General features: G+C 34.5%; 1 protein-coding gene across 1 annotated transcript in view; it reads right to left on the bottom strand.

The window, feature by feature from the left end:
- LOC150108695 (uncharacterized) overlaps positions 1 to 23,761 on the bottom strand; it is a 191,321-nt gene that overhangs the window by 43,819 nt on the left and 123,741 nt on the right. Inside the window, exons 15-22 of the mRNA XM_090416158.1 lie at positions 23,105 to 23,333; positions 20,239 to 20,440; positions 19,937 to 20,090; positions 17,686 to 17,889; positions 15,582 to 15,816; positions 13,674 to 13,890; positions 11,237 to 11,441; positions 9,059 to 9,298 (exon numbers count right to left, since the gene is read on the bottom strand). Coding sequence (XP_090272284.1) covers positions 9,059 to 9,298; positions 11,237 to 11,441; positions 13,674 to 13,890; positions 15,582 to 15,816; positions 17,686 to 17,889; positions 19,937 to 20,090; positions 20,239 to 20,440; positions 23,105 to 23,333 — 1,686 coding nt within the window. The remainder of the gene's footprint in view (positions 1 to 9,058; positions 9,299 to 11,236; positions 11,442 to 13,673; positions 13,891 to 15,581; positions 15,817 to 17,685; positions 17,890 to 19,936; positions 20,091 to 20,238; positions 20,441 to 23,104; positions 23,334 to 23,761) is intronic.

Raw genomic sequence — 23,761 nt, 5'->3', positions numbered from 1 at the left:
AAATATGCACAAATTCACATGGAGAGAAGAAACAAGGAATAAGAAAGTCTCATTAACTATATTATTGTTGATAGTGATGTTTTCTCTCTAGTGCAGGACACTAAAGTGTACAGAGGATTTGAAATTGGAAGTGATCACCATTTAATCTTAAGCAGGATAAAATTGAATTTCATACTGAAAAGAATATACATGTAAGAAAGTTTTAAAACAAATAAAAGTTGAGCAGCTCTCAGATGTGAACTGTAGACTAAAATATACAAAGATTATTGAAGAAAAAATGAAAGAGTTTGAGAACAGGAACCAAACCTTGGAGACTCTGTGGCAAGCTCTGAAGAAAACATTGACTGATTCTGCCAGAGAGACACGTGGTGAGGTTGTCTGCAAGGATAGAAAAATCAGAACTCCCTGGCGGACACAGGAAGTTAAAGAGGCAGTGAAGGAAAAGAAGAAAGCATATCAAAAGTTCCTGGCAAATAAGTCAGCTTGTGCTCTTAGAGAATACAGAGACAAATGTAAGAAAGCGAAACACTGTGTAAAACTAGCTAAACAAAAGTCATGGGAAGACTTGGGTAAGAACATAGAAAATAAATATCAAGAAGGTGGCAAGATATTCTGAAGGTTGTTGAAGAAGCTCAGAAATGGAGGAAAGAGTGCTCTAAAAGGAATAATGAATGCAGATGACGTCAAAATTTTGCAGGATGATTTGGATAGATTGGAGGTCTGGGCTAAGAAGAATAGATGTCAATTTAATGTGGCAAAATGTAAGGTTATGCATTTTGGGGTGAAAAGATTGGCGGCAGTTTACTGCATTGGTGGAACCGTGCTCCAGGAAATTGATGAGGCACGAGATTTAGGAGTGTTGGTGGATAAGGAATTGAAATTTAGGGGATACATTGCAAAAGTGGCCAAATCAGCTCATCAAATCACTTGGTTGCTGAAGAATACGTTGACAAGCAGAGACAAGCAGGTTATTGTTCCTCTGTATCGAGCCTTGATAAGACCCATCTAGACTACTGTGCTCAGATTTGGTCACCTAGGTTTCTTCTTGATGGGGAGGAGGTGGAGAGGATCCAGAGGCGAGTGACCAAGATGATAGCAGGTCTGTGGAATGAACCGTATGAGAACAGGTTGAGGATTTGTGGGTTGCAAAAATTGGTTGATAGGCGGAGGAGGGGAGATATGATTGAGACATTCAAATTACTGAAGGGTTTCTATAAAATTAATTCAGAAGATATTTTTGAGAACAGGGCTGGTTGTGGGAGGACTAGGGGACATCCATGGAAACTGGGCAAAAGTGTGGTTAGTAAAGGTGTTAGAGCTGGGTTCTTTACTTTTAGAGTAGTGAATAAGTGGAATGTGCTCCCTGAGTCTGTGGTGGATGCTGTGACAGTGAATGAGTTTAAGGCAAGGTTTGATAGATACTGTATGAATGTCAAATAGTTGTGATGAATATGATTTGGGGCCTCCCTCGATGAGTCTAATGACTCCCTGGAGTTGCCCGTAATAATAGTAATAATAGTAATAATGAAAATGGGAGAAATAGATATCCTTGAAGTATGGAGTTACTTCGAAAAACTGCTAAATGAAACTAGCAGTGATGCCTGGACAGTGGTAAAAAACACTGACCAGGCATGCAATCAGGAATACATATCCATGCTTGAAGTAGAATAAACCGTCAAAAGCCTGAAATGTGGAAAGGCAGTTGGAGTAGATGATATTAGACCAGAAATGCTCCAGTATGGAGGTATATAAGTTTTACATGTATAATAAAATTAGTTTAATCCTTTATCCAAGTGTGAGCAAACGAAGTTTGCGCCTGAAAGTATCTTCAGGACTGGGGTAAGGTGGTACAACACCAGGGAAATTCGTTGCAAAGGTGGAGCAAGATACCAACACTCCTATCTCAGTATCTCCTATAATGCAAAACACATCTCCTTGCGGATATGTCTAATGTTATGCATTAAGGGAAGCGCCACTACCCAGACTAGCTTCGACCTTTATTGAGGTCTCCTCAGTGGGAGCCAGGCCCAAGTGGAGATATCAGGCAGAAGCATTAGCAGGTCATCTCTACCTATAGGAGTTGCTAAATGGTGTGCCACCCTTTTTTAATAAATTACTCTGGATTTAGAGAAAGATGTTGAAAGTTTATTTTTCACTTGGTTAGAGTATAATAAAATTAGTTTAATAGGTAGTAAAAATAGGTAGAGATGACCTGCTAATGCTTCTGCCTGATATCTCCACTTGGGCCTGGCTCCCACTGAAGAGACCTCAATAAAGGTTGAAACTAGTCTGGGTAGTGGCCCTTCCCTTAATGCATAACATTAGACATATCCGCAAGGAGATGTGTTTTGCATTATGGGAGATACTGAGATAGGAGTGTTGGTTGCTTGCTCCACCTTTGCAACGAGTTGTCCTGGTGTTGTACCACCTTACCCCAGTCCTGAAGATACTTTCAGGCGCAAACTTTGTTTGCTCACACTTGGATAAAGGATTAAACTAATTTTATTATACTCTAACCAAGTGAAAAATAAACTTTCAACATCTTTCTCTAAATCCAGAGTAATTTATTAAAAAAGGGTGGCACACCATTTAGCAACTCCTATAGGTAGAGATGACCTGCTAATGCTTCTGCCTGATATCTCCACTTGGGCCTGGCTCCCACTGAAGAGACCTCAATAAGCCTTAAGGGCAGTATCGAAAAAATAATAACAAGCTCACAGGTCTATGGGATCCCTGGTAGATCTATGGAATTCAATCTCTTTTTGTTAAGAGACTTGATCAAACTGGCCAAAGAGAAAAAATACCCCCTGGCACTTCTCTCCACCGACCTGGAGAAAGCGTTTGACAGCGTCAACCACAGGTACTTGCAGAACATCCTACAAAAAACAGGTGTGGGCCCGAGACTTCGGCGTACAATTAAAAACATGTATGCGGAAGCCACGACCCAACTATCTATTAATGGGTTTCTAACAGAACCAATCCGCATAAAGAGAGGGGTTAGGCAAGGCTGCCCGCTAAGCCCCCTCCTCTTCTCCCTAGTATTAGAACCCCTAATCAAAAGAATTGATAACACCCCCGCAATTAACGGTATTCCACTGCCCCAAGGCTCCAGACAATGCAAAATAGTGGCATATGCGGACGATGTAGTGGCTACACTCAGAGACTCTGAGTCCATCTATATCTATCTGCACACGCTGCAAAAATTCAGCATAGTCAGTGGTCTTCGCGTTAACGCACAAAAAACCAAAATCAAAAGTTTCGGAAATTTCCATAGCACTGGACTTCCCTACGGTTTAACGCTACAGACACAGCCCCTAACTATACTAGGCATGCCCTTTTCAGACACCCTAGCACTACCAAACCAAAAATTGCAGGAGACAAGCAGGGAAAGGATAAGGCTGTTCAAACCAACCTTCTTCTCCTTTTATGGCAGAGCGACAGTAATAAAAACAATCGTCACCCCAATGCTGATGCACACTGTCAATATCACAGGCATCACACTGGCACAAGAAAATAAGTTATCAAAAGAACTCCTGGATTTCTTCTGGAATGGGAGAAAACGCGAAGTAAAGAAAGAATACCTACAACTCAAACAGGAAGAAGGGGGTTATGCTCTGCCCAATCACAAAAGCTTGCTACAAGCAAACACGTTCAAAACCGTATGGAAGGCCTTAAACTCCAACCACATTTCTGGCCTACTAATTAGATATTTTATAGGACTTTTCCTCCCCCTCTTTGGGATCACGGACTATGCTGGACCCCGCACAAGGGGGGTGCCCAAGTGGTACCGTACAGTAGTGAAATCGATTACAACACTCAGAGACAGAGGAATAGCAATCTTCACACACAAACCCAAAGCAGTATACTGGGATTTCTTCCAACTTTCCAGGCGTGATACACCCAATCTTAGTACAAATAATGAAATTCTCTTCAGAAACATCAAAAATAGCTGGGGACAGCCTTTTCATTGGGATCTAGCCTGGAGAATAGCCTACGGGCGGCTCCCAGTGAAACAGGTGAAATCCCGGTATGTACCTAACCCGTGCAACCCATTCTGTGATGTCTGCCAGGACGTGGAAACGGTGGACCACTTCTTTTATTTTTGCCCACCAGCCCAATGCATTTGGCAGAGACTCAGCACAGCATTGGGAATCCCCATGCTGACAGTAGAAGAGGTCGTACGACTACAATTCCCGCCACCAGTCCAAAAAACCCAAAAGTTCGCTATCTTCCTAATCAATGTACTAAAATATCACATCTGGAAAGTACGGAAAAAATCCCAGGTACGAGGCGCAAATTTAATGTATGCAAGAATAAGAAAAGGTTTCTTTTTCTACTTACCCAAATTTCTTGCACAAGAAAGGCACTTACTAGGAGACTTTAAATTTGTGAATCAATACTGCAAACTACCGACAATATGCTTTCTTATACAGAAAAAAGGTTAAACATAGACTTTTGTCTATAGTTAAAGAGATATACAGGATGCATCAAGCCCTGTATATCTCTTTAGAACCCAAAAAAACCCACCATTCCCCCCCCCCCCCCCCAGGAAAAAGAATAACCACTCTGTCTCCCCTAGCCACAAAGCTTTCGCTGGCACGGTTTCTTTACTCCAAACAAGGGGGGAAGAGCTGAGAACCCGGGCGGTGAAGGCTTACTGCGAGGCGGTGCCGCTCCTCGTGAGCGGCATCTCCCGGGCCAGTCTCTTCCCCATTCTAAGTCCCAGTGGTACCAGGTATACAAGTTCCTCAGTAAGTTCCTATTCATTCCTACTTACCGGACCTTAAGTCCTGTTATTTTAGATTTAAAATAAATATTTAAATAAGTCCTATTATTTACATCTTGTTTTTTTTTTAAAAAAAAAAAAATTATTTACCTGGAATAAAAATAAGGATATTATATCTAGTAACATAAAAAGAACCTCCATTAACACTGGAGTAAATCATTACTTTAGATAAAATAATATGTGAACTATAGACAAAAGTCTATGTTTAACCTTTTTTCTGAACAGATAAAATGAGATTATATGTTACAGACCAATTAGCCAATAAGGCTAAACAGGTTGACTGAGGCCTCTTTTTACCTCCTACTATAATACTCTATCTTATATCATACTCCTCTTTTACTGTCTGCTGATCCTCAGCATGCTTTATTCTCCAAAGGCCAATGATGAGAGACATGAACTCCCATTCTACCTCAATAAAGGTCGAAACTAGTCTGGGTAGTGGCCCTTCCCTTAATGCATAACATTAGACATATCTGCAAGGAGATGTGTTTTGCTCTGAGCAATAAATACAAAATGTTATATTCAGGGCAATAACAATCAAGGAAAAGAAGGAGTAGCCATAGTATTCAACACAAAATACGAGGCTAATCTTCTTGAATGGCAGTCAGTCTCAAGTAGAGTAATGTGGGCAAATATGAGAATGGGGAACTGGACAATGAGACTTATTTGTGCCTATGGTCCCACAGAAGGCTCTACTAAGGTAGAAGTGGAGGAATTTTTTGAGGCTTTAGAAAAAGCAACTGACACAATGGAAAAGAAAAAGTTGGTCCTTGTTGGGGATCTAAATAGTAGAGTAGGAAATGATTGTGAGACATACAAAAATATTTTGGGAAAATTTGGAGAAAAGAGCAAAGCTAATAATAATGGCAAATATCTGTTGGATTTCTGCTCAGGACATGGACTGGTTATTACTAACACCATGTTCCAACATAAAAATGTGCACAAATTCACATGGAGAGAAGAGGCTAGGAATAAGAAAAGTCTCATTGACTATGTTATTGTTGATAGTGATGTTTTCTCCCTGGTGCAGGACACCAGAGTGTACAGAGGATTTGAAATTGGAAGTGATCACTATTTAGTCTTGAGCAGGATAAAATTGAATTTCATATTGAAAAGAATAACATGTAAGAAAGTTTTAAAGCGAATAAAAGTTGAGCAGCTCTCAGATGTAAACTGTAGACTAAAATACAGAAATATTATTGAAAAGAAAATGAAAGAGTTTGAGAACAGGAATCAAACCTTGGAGATTCAGTGGCAAACTCTGAAGGAAACATTGATTGATTCTGCCAGAGAGGCATGTGGTGAGGTTGTGTGCAAAGATAAAAAAATCAGAACTCCCTGGTGGACACAGGAAGTTAAAGAGGCAGTGAAGGAAAAGAAGAAAGCATATCAAAAGTTCCTGGCAAATAAGTCAGCTTTTACTCTTACAGAATACAGAGACAAATGTAAGAAAGCTAAACAGTGTGTAAAACTAGCTAAACAAAAGTCATGGGAGGACTTTGGCAAGAATATAGAAAATAAATATCAAGAAGGTGGCAAAATATTCTGGAGGTTGTTGAAGAAGCTTAGGAATGGAGGAAAGAGTGCTGTAAAAGGAATTAGAGATGATAAAGGTGAAATGAAAACAGGAGAAAAAGATATCCTTGAAGTATGGAGTAATTACTTTGAAAAACTGCTAAATGAAACAAGCAGTGATGACAGCACAGTGATAAAAAACACTGACCAGGCATGCAGTCAGGAATACATATCCATACTTGAAGTAGAAAAAGCCATCAAAGGCTTGAAATGTGGAAAGGCAGCAGGAGTAGATGATATTCGACCAGAAATGCTGAAGTATGGTGGTATAAGAGTCTTACAGTGGCTGCACTGCATAGTTCAGAAAGCCTGGACAGAGGGACGAATTCCCGATGATTGGAGTAGAGCTCTCATAGTACCCATATATAAAAAGGGAAATAAAACTGAATGTGAGAATTACAGAGGTATTTCCCTACTGAGTGTTCCTGGCAAGATCTATGCAAGTATACTTGAGAAACGGTTGAGAAGAATTGTGGAAGAAAAGCTTGGTGAAGAACAAGCTGGATTCAGGCCAAATAGAGGCTGTCAGGATCAGATCTTCACTTTACGACAAATAGTCGAGAAAGCATGGGAATATAACAAACATCTGTATTTAAGTTTTGTCGATTTGGAAAAGGCATATGACAAGGTGCCAAGAGAGAAGCTATTCAATACGCTGCAGTTATATGGTGTCAATGGGGCATTATATCAAGCAATACTTAGTCTTTATTTGAGTTGTGAGTCAGCAGTTAGAATTGAAGGAAGTACAGGAAGATGGTTTAATGTTAAATCTGGTGTGAGACAAGGATGTACATTATCCCCTCTGTTATTCATTATCTATATGGATCACATTATGAAGGAATGTGGTATTAAACCTGATATCAAAATTGGAGATGTTAATGTCAGCTCTTTGCTTTATGCGGATGATGTTATACTTCTAAATAAATCCGCTACAAGTCTGCAAGATTCTCTGACTAAATTGAATAGCTGTTGTAATAGATATGGTATGAAGGTCAGCAATAAAAAGACAAAGGCAATGAAAATAGGCAGAATCATTGAAAATGTCAACTGTGTTGTGAATGGAGAACCTGTGGAACAAGTAAAACATTTCAGCTACTTAGGCACAATTTTTACTGAAGATGGTAAACTAAATATAGAAATAGACAACAGAATCAGCAAAGCTGGTATCGTGGGAAGTCAATTGAATAAATTCATATGGAATAAGAAAGAAATTAGTCGGAACACTAAATTAGCTGTATACAAGACAGTGTTCAAACCAGTTTTAACTTATGGATCTGAGAGCTGGGTCAGAAGTAAAACACTTGACCAAAGACTAGAGACCGCAGATATGAGAGTCCTGAGAAAGATTAGAGGCGTGAACAGATGGCATCAATGGCAATATCATATTAAAAACGAGGATGTTAGGAAAGAACTTGACATTGTCAGCATCCAGGAATGCGTTAGCAGAGCTAATCTCAGATGGTATGGTCACTTAAATAGAATGGGAGAGGAAAGATTAGCAAAACAAGTGTTCTCTGCCAGGTTGGCAGGAAAACGACCCAGAGGAAGACCAAGATATAGGTGGATTGATACGGTACAAAGTGCCTTAGACGATAGAAATATAAGATCTGATAATGTTGGAGTCTTGACAAGTAACAGACTGATTTGGAGGAAAATTGTAGATAGGAAGTTAGTAATGATGTAATTTTTTCATGTAGTACTGTCATATCCTGTACACCCCTTGAGGGTACATGGCAGGAATTTGATGATGATGATATATAGGAGATACTGAGATAGGAGTATTGGTAGCTTGCTCCACCTTTGCAACGAGTTGCCCTGGTGTTGTACCCCCTTACCCTGTACCACCTTACCCCAGTCCTGAAGATACTTTCAGGTGCAAACTTTGTTTGCTCACACTTGGATAAAGGATTAAACTAATTTCATTACACTCTAACCAAGTGAAAAATAAACTTTCAAAATAGTAATACTATGATTGGAAGATAACTAAATAAACTTAAATAAAATAAGAAAGAAATAAACCAAAATGCCTAGCAGTATACAAGAGCATTTAAACCAACTTTATAGATTTAAGAGTTTGGGTCAGAAATGAAATAACTGATAAAAGATTGCTAACTACAGAATGAGATTTCTGAAGAAAATTAGGACAATGGACAGATGATGACGATTGCAAAAAATGTATTAAAAATGAAGACATATATAGAAACTTGACATTATTAATATGCAAGAAAGCAGAAGTAGAACTTGACTAAGATAATGTGGTCTTCTTAAATAGATTGGGAAGTGAAAGATTAACAAAACAAGTGTTGTAAGCAAAAAATGGCAGGTGGGAAGGGGGAGGCAAAAGAATAAAAAATAAGATACATGTTGGCTGATAAAGTTATGAGCGATTTTGAAGATCACTATGTACAAGAGGTGATCAAATCAGACTTGACAAATAGTAGACCAGGTGAAGAAAGTTGTTGAAAAAGAAACTAGTCTTGAAATATTGGTTGAACTACGACAATATATTGCACACTTGTTGAGAGTATGCATCATAAAATAATGATTATATTTCAAATTTTTGCTTTCTCTTTCTATAAGCTAAATCACATTTATATCTTATTTTTTATACATTTTATTCATTCTTTGACTAATACATGATGATTTATATTATATTATATAATCAGTAAAGGTAGCATACATGCCTAATGAACATACCTAATGAACAGTCTCCTCCATCAAAGTTACAAGCATAACTATTACAATCCTCATCACACATTCTATTTCTAGCCTTCTGTTCACAACGGTTACTCTTACAGAGTTTCTTTTCTTCTTCGAGTGACTTCTGGGGTATATTTCCTGATAACACTATCATTCCAATTCCTCCTCTGAATTCTGGATCAAAAGTCTCACAGCGAATACCATTCCAATTAGGAGGACAGTCACACTCAAATTTACCTGTAAATAGTACATGTATTATGTTATAATTATTATTATAAATATACATTTTATTTTTAAATTTAGTTTTACTTTAAAATAAAATTTTGTTTTATTTTTAAAGAAACACACATAATTGAATTTTCTTCCCTTATATTCCAATAATAAAACAGAGATTATCTGATAACGTACATGATTATTCAGATAAAGCAACAAGCACAGTAAGTCACAAGATTGATTCACTTAAGAAAAAAAGTATAAGCCAATGGATTTCGATCTCTAAAATTTTTAATGAAATCCAAAAAGGCACAAAAGCCATCAAATTTTTTGTGGCAGAATCTACATCATGTAGGTTCTGCCACAAAAAATTTGATGGCTTTTGCAACCTATAGTAATGTACTTACTATAGGGTAAGAGATTAAGGGAAAAGAAGGAATCTACTGACGTATTTCTTGTAAATCTGAAGTCTGTGGGCAAAATGAGAGAGAAGTAGATAAAATGAAACAGGATAAAGAGAAGCTGATTCAGTAAGTTTAAAGCTGGACAGTAAATGGATGCTGACCAGCAGTTGCACATGATCTAACGGTCTTGGGAAAAAAAAAATAGAATGATGGTGACCTGTTCAGGAGATCACTGTTCATGACAATAACTATAAAAGAGACATCACACAGAATGGAATATCTATGACCCTTATGGATATCATCACTGCTTGTATAAATGAAATTATGACCACTTGTGATTCTTTGAATATTCATTATGAAAAGTTGAATAAAGCAGAATATTATAGTTATATGGGATACATGAAACATTATACAGAAAAACACAGTCAATATTTAAGTTGTAAGTCAGCAGTTGAATTGAAGGAGGTACAGGACAAGGATGCATACTATCTCCACTATTATTCATCATCTATACTGAGCATATTATGAAGGAAAATAGCACTAAATGTGTTATCAGAATTGGAGATATCAAATGCAGCTCTATGCTTTATGCAGAATGATGATGTTGTACTCCTAAACATAACCGATGCAATTTTCTAGGATTTTTTAAATAAATTGAATGACAGCTGTAACAAATTGGCATGAAATTCAGCAATAAAAAGACCAAAGCTAAAAAAAAATAGGCAGGAACATGGAAAAATTCAGCTGCATTCTCATTGGAGAACCTATAGAACATAAAACATTTCAGCTATTTAGTTATAATTTTTAGTGAAGATGACAAACTAAATATGGAAATAGACAACAGAATTAGCAAAGCTAGTATGGTAGAGAATCAACTGAATAATATGGAAATTTATATGGAATAAGAAAGGAATTAGTCAAAACATTAAACTAGCTACTGTATACAAGACTGGGGGGCATAAAGCAATTTTAACTGATGGATCTAAAGATGCATTAGAAATAAAACAGTCAATAAAAGACTAAAGATCACAGGTATAAGTTATGAGAAAAATTAGGGAGTGAACAAGTGCCATCAATAGAAGAATCATTAAAAATGAGGATATTAGGAAGGAACTTCTCATTGTTAGCATTCAGAAATTTACAAACAGAACTAATCTAAACAGTATAGTCACTTAAACAGTATGAGAGAGGAAAGGTCAACAAAACAGGAAAAAATGACAGGGAAAAAATCCCAGAAGAAGACCAAGATCTAAGAGTGTCCTAGAAGACAGAATAAGATGCCAATATTGGAGTAATGATAAGTGATAGACTAATTTGGAAGAAAGTTGCTGACAGGAGACTAGTAATAATGTAAACCTAATCACAGAGTATTGTCATAGTATCCTGTACACTCTTTGAGGGTACATATCAACATATCAAGAAATCAATGATGATAATTCATTTTACATACATTTTAATACTATAAAAAGGAAATTAATATATTTAATACAACAGTCTGATTTTTAGTTATCATGAACTTGAATTTTATATATGATTAATATATAAATGAAATACTTACCATAACCATCTATACAATCTCCACTATTCAAACAAGGAGATGACAAGCATTCATTATATACATCCTCCTCACAATGTCTACCACCAATACCTTCAGAACAAACACAAGTGTAGCCATGATAATTTGGACGACACTGACCTCCATTTCTGCATGGATTACTAGCACATGTGGTATTAGTTAATGCACATGTTTCTCCCCAGAATCCCTGAAAATAAAAAGAAAATAAACATTTTAGGTTAAGGAACTATTTTAAGCATTACATGCAAAAACTGAAATAAATCTATTAAATGTTTTGTCATTATACTTATGATTATTCCAGTTTTTTCATATTTATCAAGAATCTACCCATCAGCATGGAAGCAAGTCTATATCCAGCCCATTCTAAAAAAAAAAATATGGAGATCAAAGAATGCCACCAAGGTATCATCCCATTATCCTCCTTCTAATCTCTTGAAAATAATGGTCTGGGTCAATATCAACAGCCAATTTCTTCACCTGGAGGTTCACTAATTAATCAGCAGCCAATATGGAATTCACAGTTCTGAAACTAGCCTGCATCACTGACTCCTGCACAGAGGATATGGAAAAGGTTTCAAGTTGCTTTTCATAATGGCATGCCATTTGATCAAGTCTAGCAAAAAAAACCTCTTTACCAAACTATTGTCTTATGATTATCTTCCACTATTTGTAAAAAGGTGACCAATTTCTTCAGTAATTGTTCACTACATGCCATGATGGATGGTTTCCTCTCTTCAGATTTCCCAGGGCACTGTACTTTCACTTACACTTTTCACCATACACATAAATGACATTTTCTCACGAACTTCAAATCTTTATCTATATTTTTGATGATATACACTCCTCTTCTTCATTTGATAAATCTTGCATGCTCAAACATTTCAAACTTCAAAAATTTTCTAAACTAATGTTCTAAACACTAACCTCTTTGCCATTCTTTGGATGGTGAGGGATTGAACTCGATAAGAAAAACCTCATCATGTTCAATTCCCAAAACACAATCATGTTTTCTCGCTTGCAAGAAAGATCTCACTTCACTTCCTAGCATAAAAACATCATATCCATAGCCTCTTAAGCGTTCAAAAATGTGATTTTTTTCCCTCAAGGCACTACTACTCACCTGTACAATCTGATAACTTAATACAAATTCACTCAACCTTCCAACCTTATAATACTCTTTTCATATTTGAGGTGTACCAAAAACCTCCCTGGAAAATTTTGATGCTATCCAGAAGAATTCAATCCAGTTAGGTGATAATCTATTCTCTCATTTGCTCATTCTAGTACTTTTTTACAGATGTTCTGTTTCTGCCTTATGTCTTTTCTAATAGGTATTTTCACATTGGTCTTCTACCAAACTGTGAGTTCTACAAAATGTGAGTTGCTCTGGGTCAACTATTCACAGACCAACTTTAAATTCATTAAATTAACTTCTTCTCTTTCATTTCATCTACTTTGATCTCTGCATCAAAATCCATTCAGAAGAGATGATTCAATTGTTTTCAAAGTCTACATAAGAGTGCAATTTTTGATTAAGTTTTTGAAACCTGTAGTATAATATTCAAATTTGATGAAGATTCTTAGGGTATTTATATTAATAAGCTGTTTTTAAATCTCTGTCATTGTCCTCTGTTGCAGTGACCTCATATACTCAACATTTATATGACCTGATAACATAGAATAAAAGCCAAAAGGCTATTTTTCTGGCAACCTTAATAATAATGAAGGGGATACAGGTCTTAGAGTTTCGCTTACTGGCAGATAAACATCAAAGGATTTGCATCCCCTTCATTATTTATGTGACCTGTTTTTCACAGTTAAAAATAAATAATCTGAATGTTATCTGACAAGGTTTTATTCCACAAATTATATTTTTGATATTAAATATTTTCCAATAATATTATGGTTTGATGAATTAGTAATGTCAGATATATCACTGATATCTCTAGGAATTGTATATTACTTTCAAACCACAAACCAAGAATAACTAGATCCTAATTACCTGATTAAGACCTTAGAAAATAAACAATGTTTTGTGTAAAAGGAAAAAAGAAATTGTTAATCATGCTGTTGATTTTGATAAATTAATATATAGAACAACGTACTCTCTGCTGTTTTCATACAATTTGAATGACAAAACATCAAATGAAAATTACAAGAAGAGCTACAATAATGTTTATTGTTAATATGTTATATCAATACTTTAACAAAACTAAAGTTTATCGTTATAGGTTGTGATAAAGTTTAATGTGGAAAGTGTTTTTAAAATATGCATCTTAAAAATACCAGAATAAAATATTAGAATAAAAACTCTTCATTAATAACACAATATATTTACCTACAAATTACTTAAAAAAAAATTTTTTTTTTTTAAAGGACAAGTTAATTTCCTTTTCAAACTATTTAATCAGAAACAAACCTGAGGGCAGATGCAAACAGGTCCTTCAGGTGTAGTATTACATACTCCTCCATTCAAGCATGGATTAACAACACAGGAGTTCACTTTTGTTTCACAATGACGACCCATATAACCAAGTTTACAGTCACATCGGTAGTTATTTACTAACTGAACACAATCCTGAGTTCCTGGAATGCTACATGGATCTGACAGGCATTCATTTACATCTCCTTCACACCTGATAAGTAAAAAAAAAAAAAAAAAAATAATAAAAAAAAACAAGAGAATGTTATAAACCAAATAACTTTCTGGCCTATGTCTGAAAATATCTAAGACAGTTATTAATGCAAACAGATGATCACTGAATCTTGTTAGTGCTAAGAATTAAATTCTAAACATCTTGATTCAGAGTCATATATATACAATGACAATTGTAAACATCATGGCAAAAGATAACCAACACTGGGTTTAATAGGTCATGGTAATATAGATAGTTAAACTGACAAGTTTCTGCACATATGCTAGTGGCTTCTTCTGGGTTATGAACAAAAAAATAGAATGGGGGGGTGAGCCATTATATAACTAAAACCGAACATGTAGGAACCATTACACAAAAGTAAAAAAACAGAAACATGTGGAGCATGGAAGCTAGCATGAGTCTGTCATTGTTCAGTAAGCATGCATGATAGTTGACAGAAAAGTTCAAGTCTGATGTGTGCAAAGATCTAATAAGTCACTTTCAAATATCACATAAAATCACTGTTTTCTAAATATTGGAAAGTTTCCCACAACCACATTTACTTAGATCCATTTTTTAAAAAAAATCTGCTGCTGATTTCACAAAAGTCTTTCAAGTTTATATTTGCTGTGGTTGAAGCATAGCAGTTTTTTTTTTTTTTTGTGTGTGTGTGTGTGTGTGTGTGTGTGTGTGTGTGTGTGTGTGTGTGTGTGTGTGTGTGTGTGTGTGTGTGTGTGTGTGTGTGTGTGTGCATGCACACAAGGTGTTCAAGGCATGATGATGAATATATTTCTTGTGTTCTTCAAGGCAGTTATTAGTAGATCTCCCAGTTTGTCCATAATATGACAAGCTGCAAGAACATGGGCCCTTGTACAGAGAGGAGAGGGAGTTGATTCTTAGGAAAGCAAGAGCAGCCAGCTTCATATAAGATTTGAAAGCAGTACTAGACATTATATTTGGTTAAAGGTCTATTTTTTCCGAGGTGCCCTGGGTACAAGGAATGATAATAGCATTAATATAATCTGTATGTTAAGAGGAATATAAGGAGGGTGATGGAAGTTATTTTGTTAATGTTTTTTAGTATTGTAGCCATTAGATAGGAAGGTGTATATAAGTTTCGGTATGTATCCACCTGTGTGTGTGTGTAGATATATACAGTACAGCCATTTATCAAACTGATTGGCAACCAGCATCCACAGACACCACCCCTCTTAGGACTTTAGGCTTCTAGTCAAACATCTTCCACTTAATGTGTTATTAAATTTTTATATTGTATCCCATACAATGTCTCTGTGACAAAGATGAAATATTTCAACTATTAAACTCATGTTTAATTATTTCCATGTGCTGTTTTCCTTCCATTAAACATGAAGATGAGCTTTTAATATATATCTTCTTTCTTAATTAACAAAGTGATATAGAAACTGTTAAGTAAACTGATAAAATGCAGCATTCTTTGATATAACAGCCTTAGTTACTTGTTCTTCATTTAAAACACTTTTGTCTAAAAGAAAATCTAAGGATATTTTACTTGGTAAAGCAAACAAAGAAATTTAGCAAGTGATTTCTGCCATGCTGTAGTTTTTCATTATAGTTTAATTTTAATTACCTTTAATTAAAAGCTAAATGTTACATGGTACATGAAAACATGAAATCCTTTTATGAAATATTTAAAATGGAGTGATGCATACCTAGGTCCAACATATCCAGGTTGACACTGACATTCATAGCCACCAACTCTATCAATACAAGTACCACCATGATGACAGGCCCCTTCAAAACATTCATTAACATTTATTTCGCAAAGTATGCCTAATGTTCCGTGAGGACATGAGCAAACAAACTTGTTCACAAGGTCGTGGCAGGTTCCACCATTTCGACAAGGATTTGGATCACAGTCATTAATATTAAACTCACAATTCAGGCCTGTAAAATAAATAAATTGCAAATAAAAGATTAATGAAATACTACATTATATAATGTTTATTGTAATAAGAGAAATATTCATTTTCATGCAAAATATGAATTCACTTTTGAGATGCAATTAAGTGCTAAAAAACAATTATGGGTGAGGGATTCAACAACTAGAAAAGTTGCATAATTATCTTCAATAATAAAAATGAGAAGTCACTTACTTAATTTCAAGGAAATTAAGTAGGTGACTTGAGAAGCAAATTTAATTGAATATATGCAAGCAAACATAAATTACCATAAGTAAATATTAATACAGATATTTATGTGGGGCTGATTCTATTATGGCATTTCTTCAACGTCTGCAATCCAATATATATATATATATATATATATATTGTGGAACAAGTAAAACATTTCAGCTACTTAGGCACGATTTTTAGTGAAGATGGTAAATTAAATATAGAAATAGACAACAGAATCAGCAAAGCTGGTATGGTGGGAAGTCAATTGAATAAATTCATATGAAATAAGAGTGAAATTAGTCGGAACACTAAATTAGCTGTATACAAGACAGTGTTCAAACCAGTTTTAACTTATGGATCTGAGAGATGGGTCAGAAATAAAACACTTGACCAAAGACTAGAGACCACAGATATGAGAGTCCTGAGAAAGATTATAGGCGTGAACAGATGGCATCAATGGCAATATCATATTAAAAATGAGGATATTAGGAAAGAACTTGACATTGTCAGCATCCAGGAATGCATTAGCAGAGCTAATCTCAGGTGGTATGGTCACCTAAACAGAATGGGTGAAGAAAGATTAGCAAAACAAGTGTTCTCTGCCAGGTTGGCAGCAAAACGACCCAGAGGTAGACCAAGATATAGGTGGATTGATACGGTACAACGTGCCTTAGACGATAGAAATATAAGATCTGATAATGTTGGAGTCTTGACAAGTAACAGACTGATTTGGAGGAAAATTGTAGATAGGAAGTTAGTAATGATTTAATTTTTTTCATGTAGTACTATCATATCCTGTACACCCCCCCCTTGAGGGTACATGGCAGGAATTTGATGATGATGATGATGATATATATATATCCTGGTTTTCAACAGTTACTTTATATATAAGCCATACATGTGTGTGCGCGCACACACACACACACACATGCAAGAGATCTCAAGACCTATCACACAACAGCATCATATTACCATGTGTGGGAAAGTGGTTAGAAAGAAGAAAGGAATTTATTAATGTGTTTCTTGAAGACCTGAGGGTGTAATCATTGGGAAAAACAATATGGGAGAAAATTACTCCAAACAGCAGCAGGGGTGTAGGGAATGAAGGGAGAGGATGAGAAGTTTGTTTGATAAATTTGGAAATGAACTGTATAGGGGTGCTAACTAGAAGCAGCTGCTTTTTTTTTTCCCTGAAAATCTCACACCAACTCCAACAGTACAGTGTGCAAAAGTACTAATTCTTAATTTTAATTTGAAGTGATGTAAATTTAACAAATTATAAGAAAATACATAAATGTATCTACATATTTAGGTAGCAAATTGTTCTTATTACCTGGTGTGAGATCACTACTCTGCTTATCGAAAGCCTGGAGTGGCACAAAAAAGTATGGTGTTTGGTCTCTAGAAATTAGCTTCTAGATTATATATCCACAGTGCTCATACATGTGCTCCAGGTTGTTAACCTTTCACAGGATTATCATAAAAAAAATTACAAAATAAAGATCACTTTGTAAAGAAAGAAAAGTGATTTTGTACATTGTTAGTATGATATTTTAACATACTGCTGTAAAACTAGTGCACTTTCGTTTACCTTAGTCTTCATACAAAAACAGGGAAAGCAATATAGATAAAAGAATACCTTGAAATCCTGGTTGACAGTCACAAGAATATTGTCCGATGAGATCATTACACACAGCTCCATTCTGACATGGCTGAGATGCACACTCATTAACTTCATGTTGACAATAGCTGCCTTCATAGCCTTCTGGACAAATACAGTGATGACTATTTCCAATATTCTCACAAGTTCCACCATTCTTACAGAGATTATTTAAATCTATGCCTGCATGGAAAAAACAAAGTAGAGAGGAGAAAAAAATTAATAATACAATTGGAAAGATGACAGCACATGTGTAGACACACACACATACACAATGTAACAATTTCATATCATAAATCTAATGGAAAAGAAGCACAGTATAGTACAGAGGAATGAAATTAACTGATAGTTTAATGCTTACAAACATTAATTACCCTGTGTTACCTTTCATTTCTATTAAATTTACAATATGACAGATAAGACTGAAGTACTAGTACTTAAGCCTACATATAATCTATAACAATATAAATTCCAAAGGGAAAATATTTTAAAACAATGACAGGATTTTTATTTTGTTATCCTTTATATTCTATAGAAGCTAAAAGGTAAACAAGTGCTTGAAGTTCTAGAAGAACAAGGCTCATATGGGCTGACTTTCCCATACTAATTTATTATAGGCTCTCAAATGAGAAAGTTAGTCAAACTAACTGCCACTATCTGACTTCATCTTCTGCTGCTGCTCCACACATCTTTTTAAAAAAAAATAAATAAATAAAAAAAAGTCCAAAAGATCCTAGAATACTCAATGCATATAATTAGACACAAGCATCTTCTTCAGCTATATGATTCATCAATGAACAACAAGAGAGTTTGGAAATAACTTTGTTCCTGACAGTTCCTTCAAACTCTGGTAATAATGCTTGCTGGCAAATTTACAGAAGAAAATTAAGGACACTTGATTTATAAAGTATCTCTTCAACCTACTTACTTAATCTATCCTCATCTGTTGATTTGAATTACTTAAAATTATCATAGGAAATGCATGACAGTTCAAATCAACAAACTCCAACAACAAAATTTCCAAAACTTTAGGTTCCAAAATCAATGAGGAATATATTTAAGACTTCAACCATTGAAATCATTCAATCACTCAAAGCAAAGCCTTAATAGAATAAGTTTTTTTAAATATGCAGGACTCAAGTTTATTTTTATTTATTTATTTTTACATTAGTCACTATAATCATCAGCTTAAAACGGGATTAAGTTTTTCTTCCACTGTTGAATATGTTTTTATAATATGCCCCGACTAGGAGGCAGGTCCACATATGGTTAGTGAATAGAATTCTAATAGTATTTACTAATCATTATGTTATAAGTTTGTGAGTTGATATACTATGTGTGTGTGAGTACACAGGGATTGACAAATATGCTCAATCACTCACCCATGGTGAGTAGATTTTGCTAGCTGATAAGTAACTGCAGACCAAATCAAATAGAATATTTAATAAAATATTATTATATAATATTTAATAAAAAATAACTTTCTAAACAAACACTTTTTTAACTTTAATAAAACACAAAACAATGTGTGTAATATAACGGGCCAGTCTAGTAACAAAAATTAATGTAACAAATTATATTTTCAAAAAAATCAATGTTGTTTTTCATTCTTATTCTTATTATTTATTGACTTCTCCTTGGAATGGTTCTTGCACAAAGGAAGTGTTCTCCAAACAAAGATACAGCATTAATAATCACTTTTTGGAATGCCTGTTTGATTCACTAGATATTATATATAATTTTTTTTTCATGGGGAGTAGAATTTTGCATAATTTATAGATCCCTGTGTAATATACAGTGGAGACTGAAACACTGTAATAATATGTTATGTTTATAAATTTTATTCTTTTAGAGAGCAGTTTAATCCAAAAATCTTTTAAAATGAATGTTATACATTATCCAGCATTTTTAGAAAGAAAAAAACAAACAAACAAATGGAAATTGAAACAAAAATTTCATTGCCAGAATTCTGCTTCATTTGTTTGCCTTTAGCTTGGTGGCAAGGAGTTTCAAATTAAACATTTGATTCTTATGTACTTCACAATTTTTAAATTCTTACCTCACAGCGAGGTCCAGTAAAGCCAAATGGACAATAGCATGTGTAGTAGCCCACATGATCAATACAAGTAGCTCCATTTAAACATGGCTGAGAATCACATTCAGAGGCGGGGACTTTAATAATGATATTATTAAAGCAACTCATACAACCACAAGAAAGAGCATATCTTACCTTTCTGTGCAGCGGCATCACTGCACGATACCATTGAGACATCACATAACATTCCTGTCCATCCTGGTTGACAAGTGCATCTATATGTATTATTCATCTGCTTGCATGTAGCTCCATTCATACATGGACTTGTACTGCACCAATCAACAAATGTCTGGGGAGAAAAAAATAATAATAATTTTCCTAAAGGAAAAATAACACTAAGTAAGCTATAATAAAAATACTTTTATTACAGTTTTATTAAAAAAACAGTACAAACAGCTTACACTTTTGATATCAATTCACAATTTTTACATTCTTACCTCACAGCGAGGTCCAGTAAAGCCAAATGGACAATAGCATGTGTAGTAGCCCACATGATCAATACAAGTAGCTCCATTTAAACATGGCTGAGAATCACATTCATTAATGTGATACTGACAGTTTGATCCAGTATAGCCTGGTGTACAATGACATGTATAGTTATTGATGCCATCTATACAGGCACCACTGTTCATACATGAGCTACAAAAAAAAAAAAAAAAAAAGACTATTAAATTCACATTACACATATAACTTTATATGTTTTTTAAACTGGATGACAATGTAATACATCATTAAATTAATAAAACTAACTAAGTAAATGAAGTAAAAACTTAGCATCAACTCCTAGTTAGTCAAGTAATCTAATATTCTAGTCAAAAGCATATTATGGTGTTTATATAGCAAAATGAAATTTCAACCATCTAACTAGTTCTGAATGTAGGTAAGTAATAAGACAACTTTTAACATGTTCATTGCTCCAAGAATATAAAGCATTTTCTATGATTTGACTAAAATAGAAGGTGTTGGAATTCAGAATGATCAGAAAATATAGTGATACTCTGAAGGGAGAGGGGAAAGCTTTTAACATGTTTTATTTGTCTATTTTGCAGTTTCTTTATTAGTTTCAAATTATTAAACAGTTTGCATTCTCCATACATATTATTATTATTCTGTCTAGCAGTTAAGCAGAAAAAAAAAAAAAAGAAAACCCAATGTCTCTGCTCTACCTCAAGCATATTTGTATTTTGTTTATAGATTCCGTTCCTTTAAAAAATAAAAAATAATAATAATAAATAAAAACAGTGATAAGCACAACGAAAATGAAAATTTCAATTAACATTTATTTTTTCTATATGAACTGGTATGATCAAAAAAGAAGGGCATTAAGAGTGGAAGAATTCATTTCATTTAATCTTTTTTTTTGGGGGGGGGGGATATGAGAGAGAGAGAGAGAGAGAGAGAAGCTGATAAACACACACACAGATCAAGATAGATGTAGTATATTGCAGGGCAGAATCACAGAGAAGAAAGTTAGGTGATTTTTGAGTTCCATATTTAGTCCATTGCTGATTTAGAGATAATGCAAAAGTTGTTTGTTGATGCTGGGGGAAGACAACAGTAAATAAAAGTGATGTAAAGACCCTGCAGAATGAGCTAAATAAACTGACATGGTGACAAAAGATAATGAATGCGAATTCAATGAGGAGATAAAAGTTACATTATTCACTTTGGATTGAAAAGACTGCAAGCTGTGTATTATATTGATAACTGTTCTGCAAGAAACTGATGAGGCCAAGGATTTGGGGGGAGATGGTAGTCAGGAGTTGAAGTTTGTGTGTGTGTGTAGTGGTGAGGAAAATGGCAAAAAGTGAGAAAAATAAAACAAAGGATGACTAGAATATTGAAAGACACACTGGAGAGCAGGGAAAAAGAAGTTATTATTCCTCTTTATAAGTCTGAAAAAAGACCAAATATGAATTGTATTAGACCTGGATTTCTTCAGGATGAGGAGCACATTTAGAGACTGGTGACCAAGATTGTGTCAGGTCTGCAGAATGCATTTTTCTATGTGAGCAGATTAAAGGTTTTGGGGTTACAAAAATTGGTAAATAGAGAGAACAGGGAGAATATAACAAACATGTAAATTACTAAAAGATTTTTATAAAATAGATGTAGGGAAAATATTTCAATACAATACATGGTTATAAAGGGAAAGAACAGATCATCCCCTTCTGTTCTTTCCCAACTTTCCTGAGAAATGACTGGCAGGAATGTGAGAGCTAATTTTTTTGATTGATGTCTCAGAAATATAATTTATGCTAATACTGGATAGTTAATCCTGTCATCATAGTTTTCTTGTCTGTTAATGTTCATGTTCTTGAGAAAATTTGTTTGTTTTGCAAGAGAATGGGTGAATTTTCATGAGAATCCCTAATCTCTCCATATGAGACTGGCTAACTTACCATTAGTTGAAAAGAGTATTATAAATGTTCATACATCCAAAACAGAATTCAAACCCCCAGGATTTCCAACCAAAGTGGACAGTCATTCTTTTGAATGTACTATAGAAGTGGTCTGTAATATATTAATATACTAACATGTTTAAGTCAAACTGCTTTAAATCAATTTATAATTGCTGTTATGTGCATGTGTGTATGTGTGTGAAGGTATTTGGTAATCGATGAGGTTTAAGATGGGGGATTACATTTCCTTTGGTGATGAAGAATTATGTTAAGGCTAATCAATCTACTGTTGTTCATATTCAACGTATTGAGACTGAGACTAGCACTTCCTGAATGGAAATATGCATACAGGTTATTCAAATTCATATTGTTGATTCACTGTATAAAGTGGAGAATTATGCATTTCTCTACAACTTTCCTTATCTTCTACTTTCAGCATCCCATTATGTTAATATAATTAAACAAGCAACACTATTTTCTATATTTAGTTGCTTTTATCCAGATCATATATAAAACAAAGTATTTTATGTATTTGTTTATCTATGTAAAAAATACAGATACATTTGTCTTTCATCATAGCAAGCACCATTATGACAAATTCACTCTAAAAAACTACTGAAGTGTCCACTGAATCCTCATAAGCACAATGCTATTGTAAAGACAAATCATTATAGCAAAACTATCCATTATGACTATTCCTGTGGTCTCTATGAATCTGCTATAATGAGAGTCAACTGTAATTTCAGTATAATTACCTACTACTATTTTATGAAGAAACAGTCTAGATTTAGATAACTTCCATAGTCAAAAAAAAAAAAAAATCTCTAATCTGATCAAAAGGTTGTGGGATTAAATATGTTAAACCTATATTATGCTTATATTTATAAATATGAATTTTTACCTTGAAGTGCAATCCTCATCATTAGTTTGACAATTGGTTCCACTAAATCCTAAGGTGCAAGTGCAAGTATAGCTGTTTACATAATCATTACAGGTAGCACCATTCTGACATGGATTGCTGGCACATTCGTTAATGTCATTTTCACAATGTTTTCCACCAAATCCATCAACACAAAGGCATGTATATTCTCCAATGCCATCAAGACAAGTGCCACCATTTTGACATGGAACTAAAAGTGGAATGATAAAAAAAAATGCAGTTATGAATAATGCTGATGCACTAATTAAATAATTTAATTTTTTGTACCAATCCTCAAATTGCCAACAATACTAAATTATTATCATCACTAGACTTACAGATGCCTAAGAGTAAACAAAGGAGGTGTGCACTAGATCTTACTTCAGGGTATAAGAATTAAGTTTTGATCACCAGCATACAAAAAGACAAACTTAATTAGTGTACCAAAAGCTTGTTAGTTTTATGGCATTCCTGCTCAAGAAAGGCTGGAAACCTACAGCATATTTTAAGAATAAAGAGTTAGATAATCTGATAACCTTGCTGAATTCAAAAACTTTTTCAAGCCACTTTAGGCTTCCAAAAAATGAAATCAGGTAATGAAAATTATAAAGTTGTGTCATCTAAATATGCACAATTAAA

The sequence above is a fragment of the Typopeltis vanoorti genome, chromosome 3, assembly GCF_054136105.1.
Source record: "Typopeltis vanoorti isolate ZY-2024b chromosome 3, IOZ_Tvanoo_1.0, whole genome shotgun sequence".
NCBI lineage: Eukaryota > Metazoa > Arthropoda > Arachnida > Uropygi > Thelyphonidae > Typopeltis > Typopeltis vanoorti.
The sequence above is the reverse complement of the archived record's forward strand: the minus strand, read 5'-3'. Positions and strand labels throughout refer to the sequence as shown.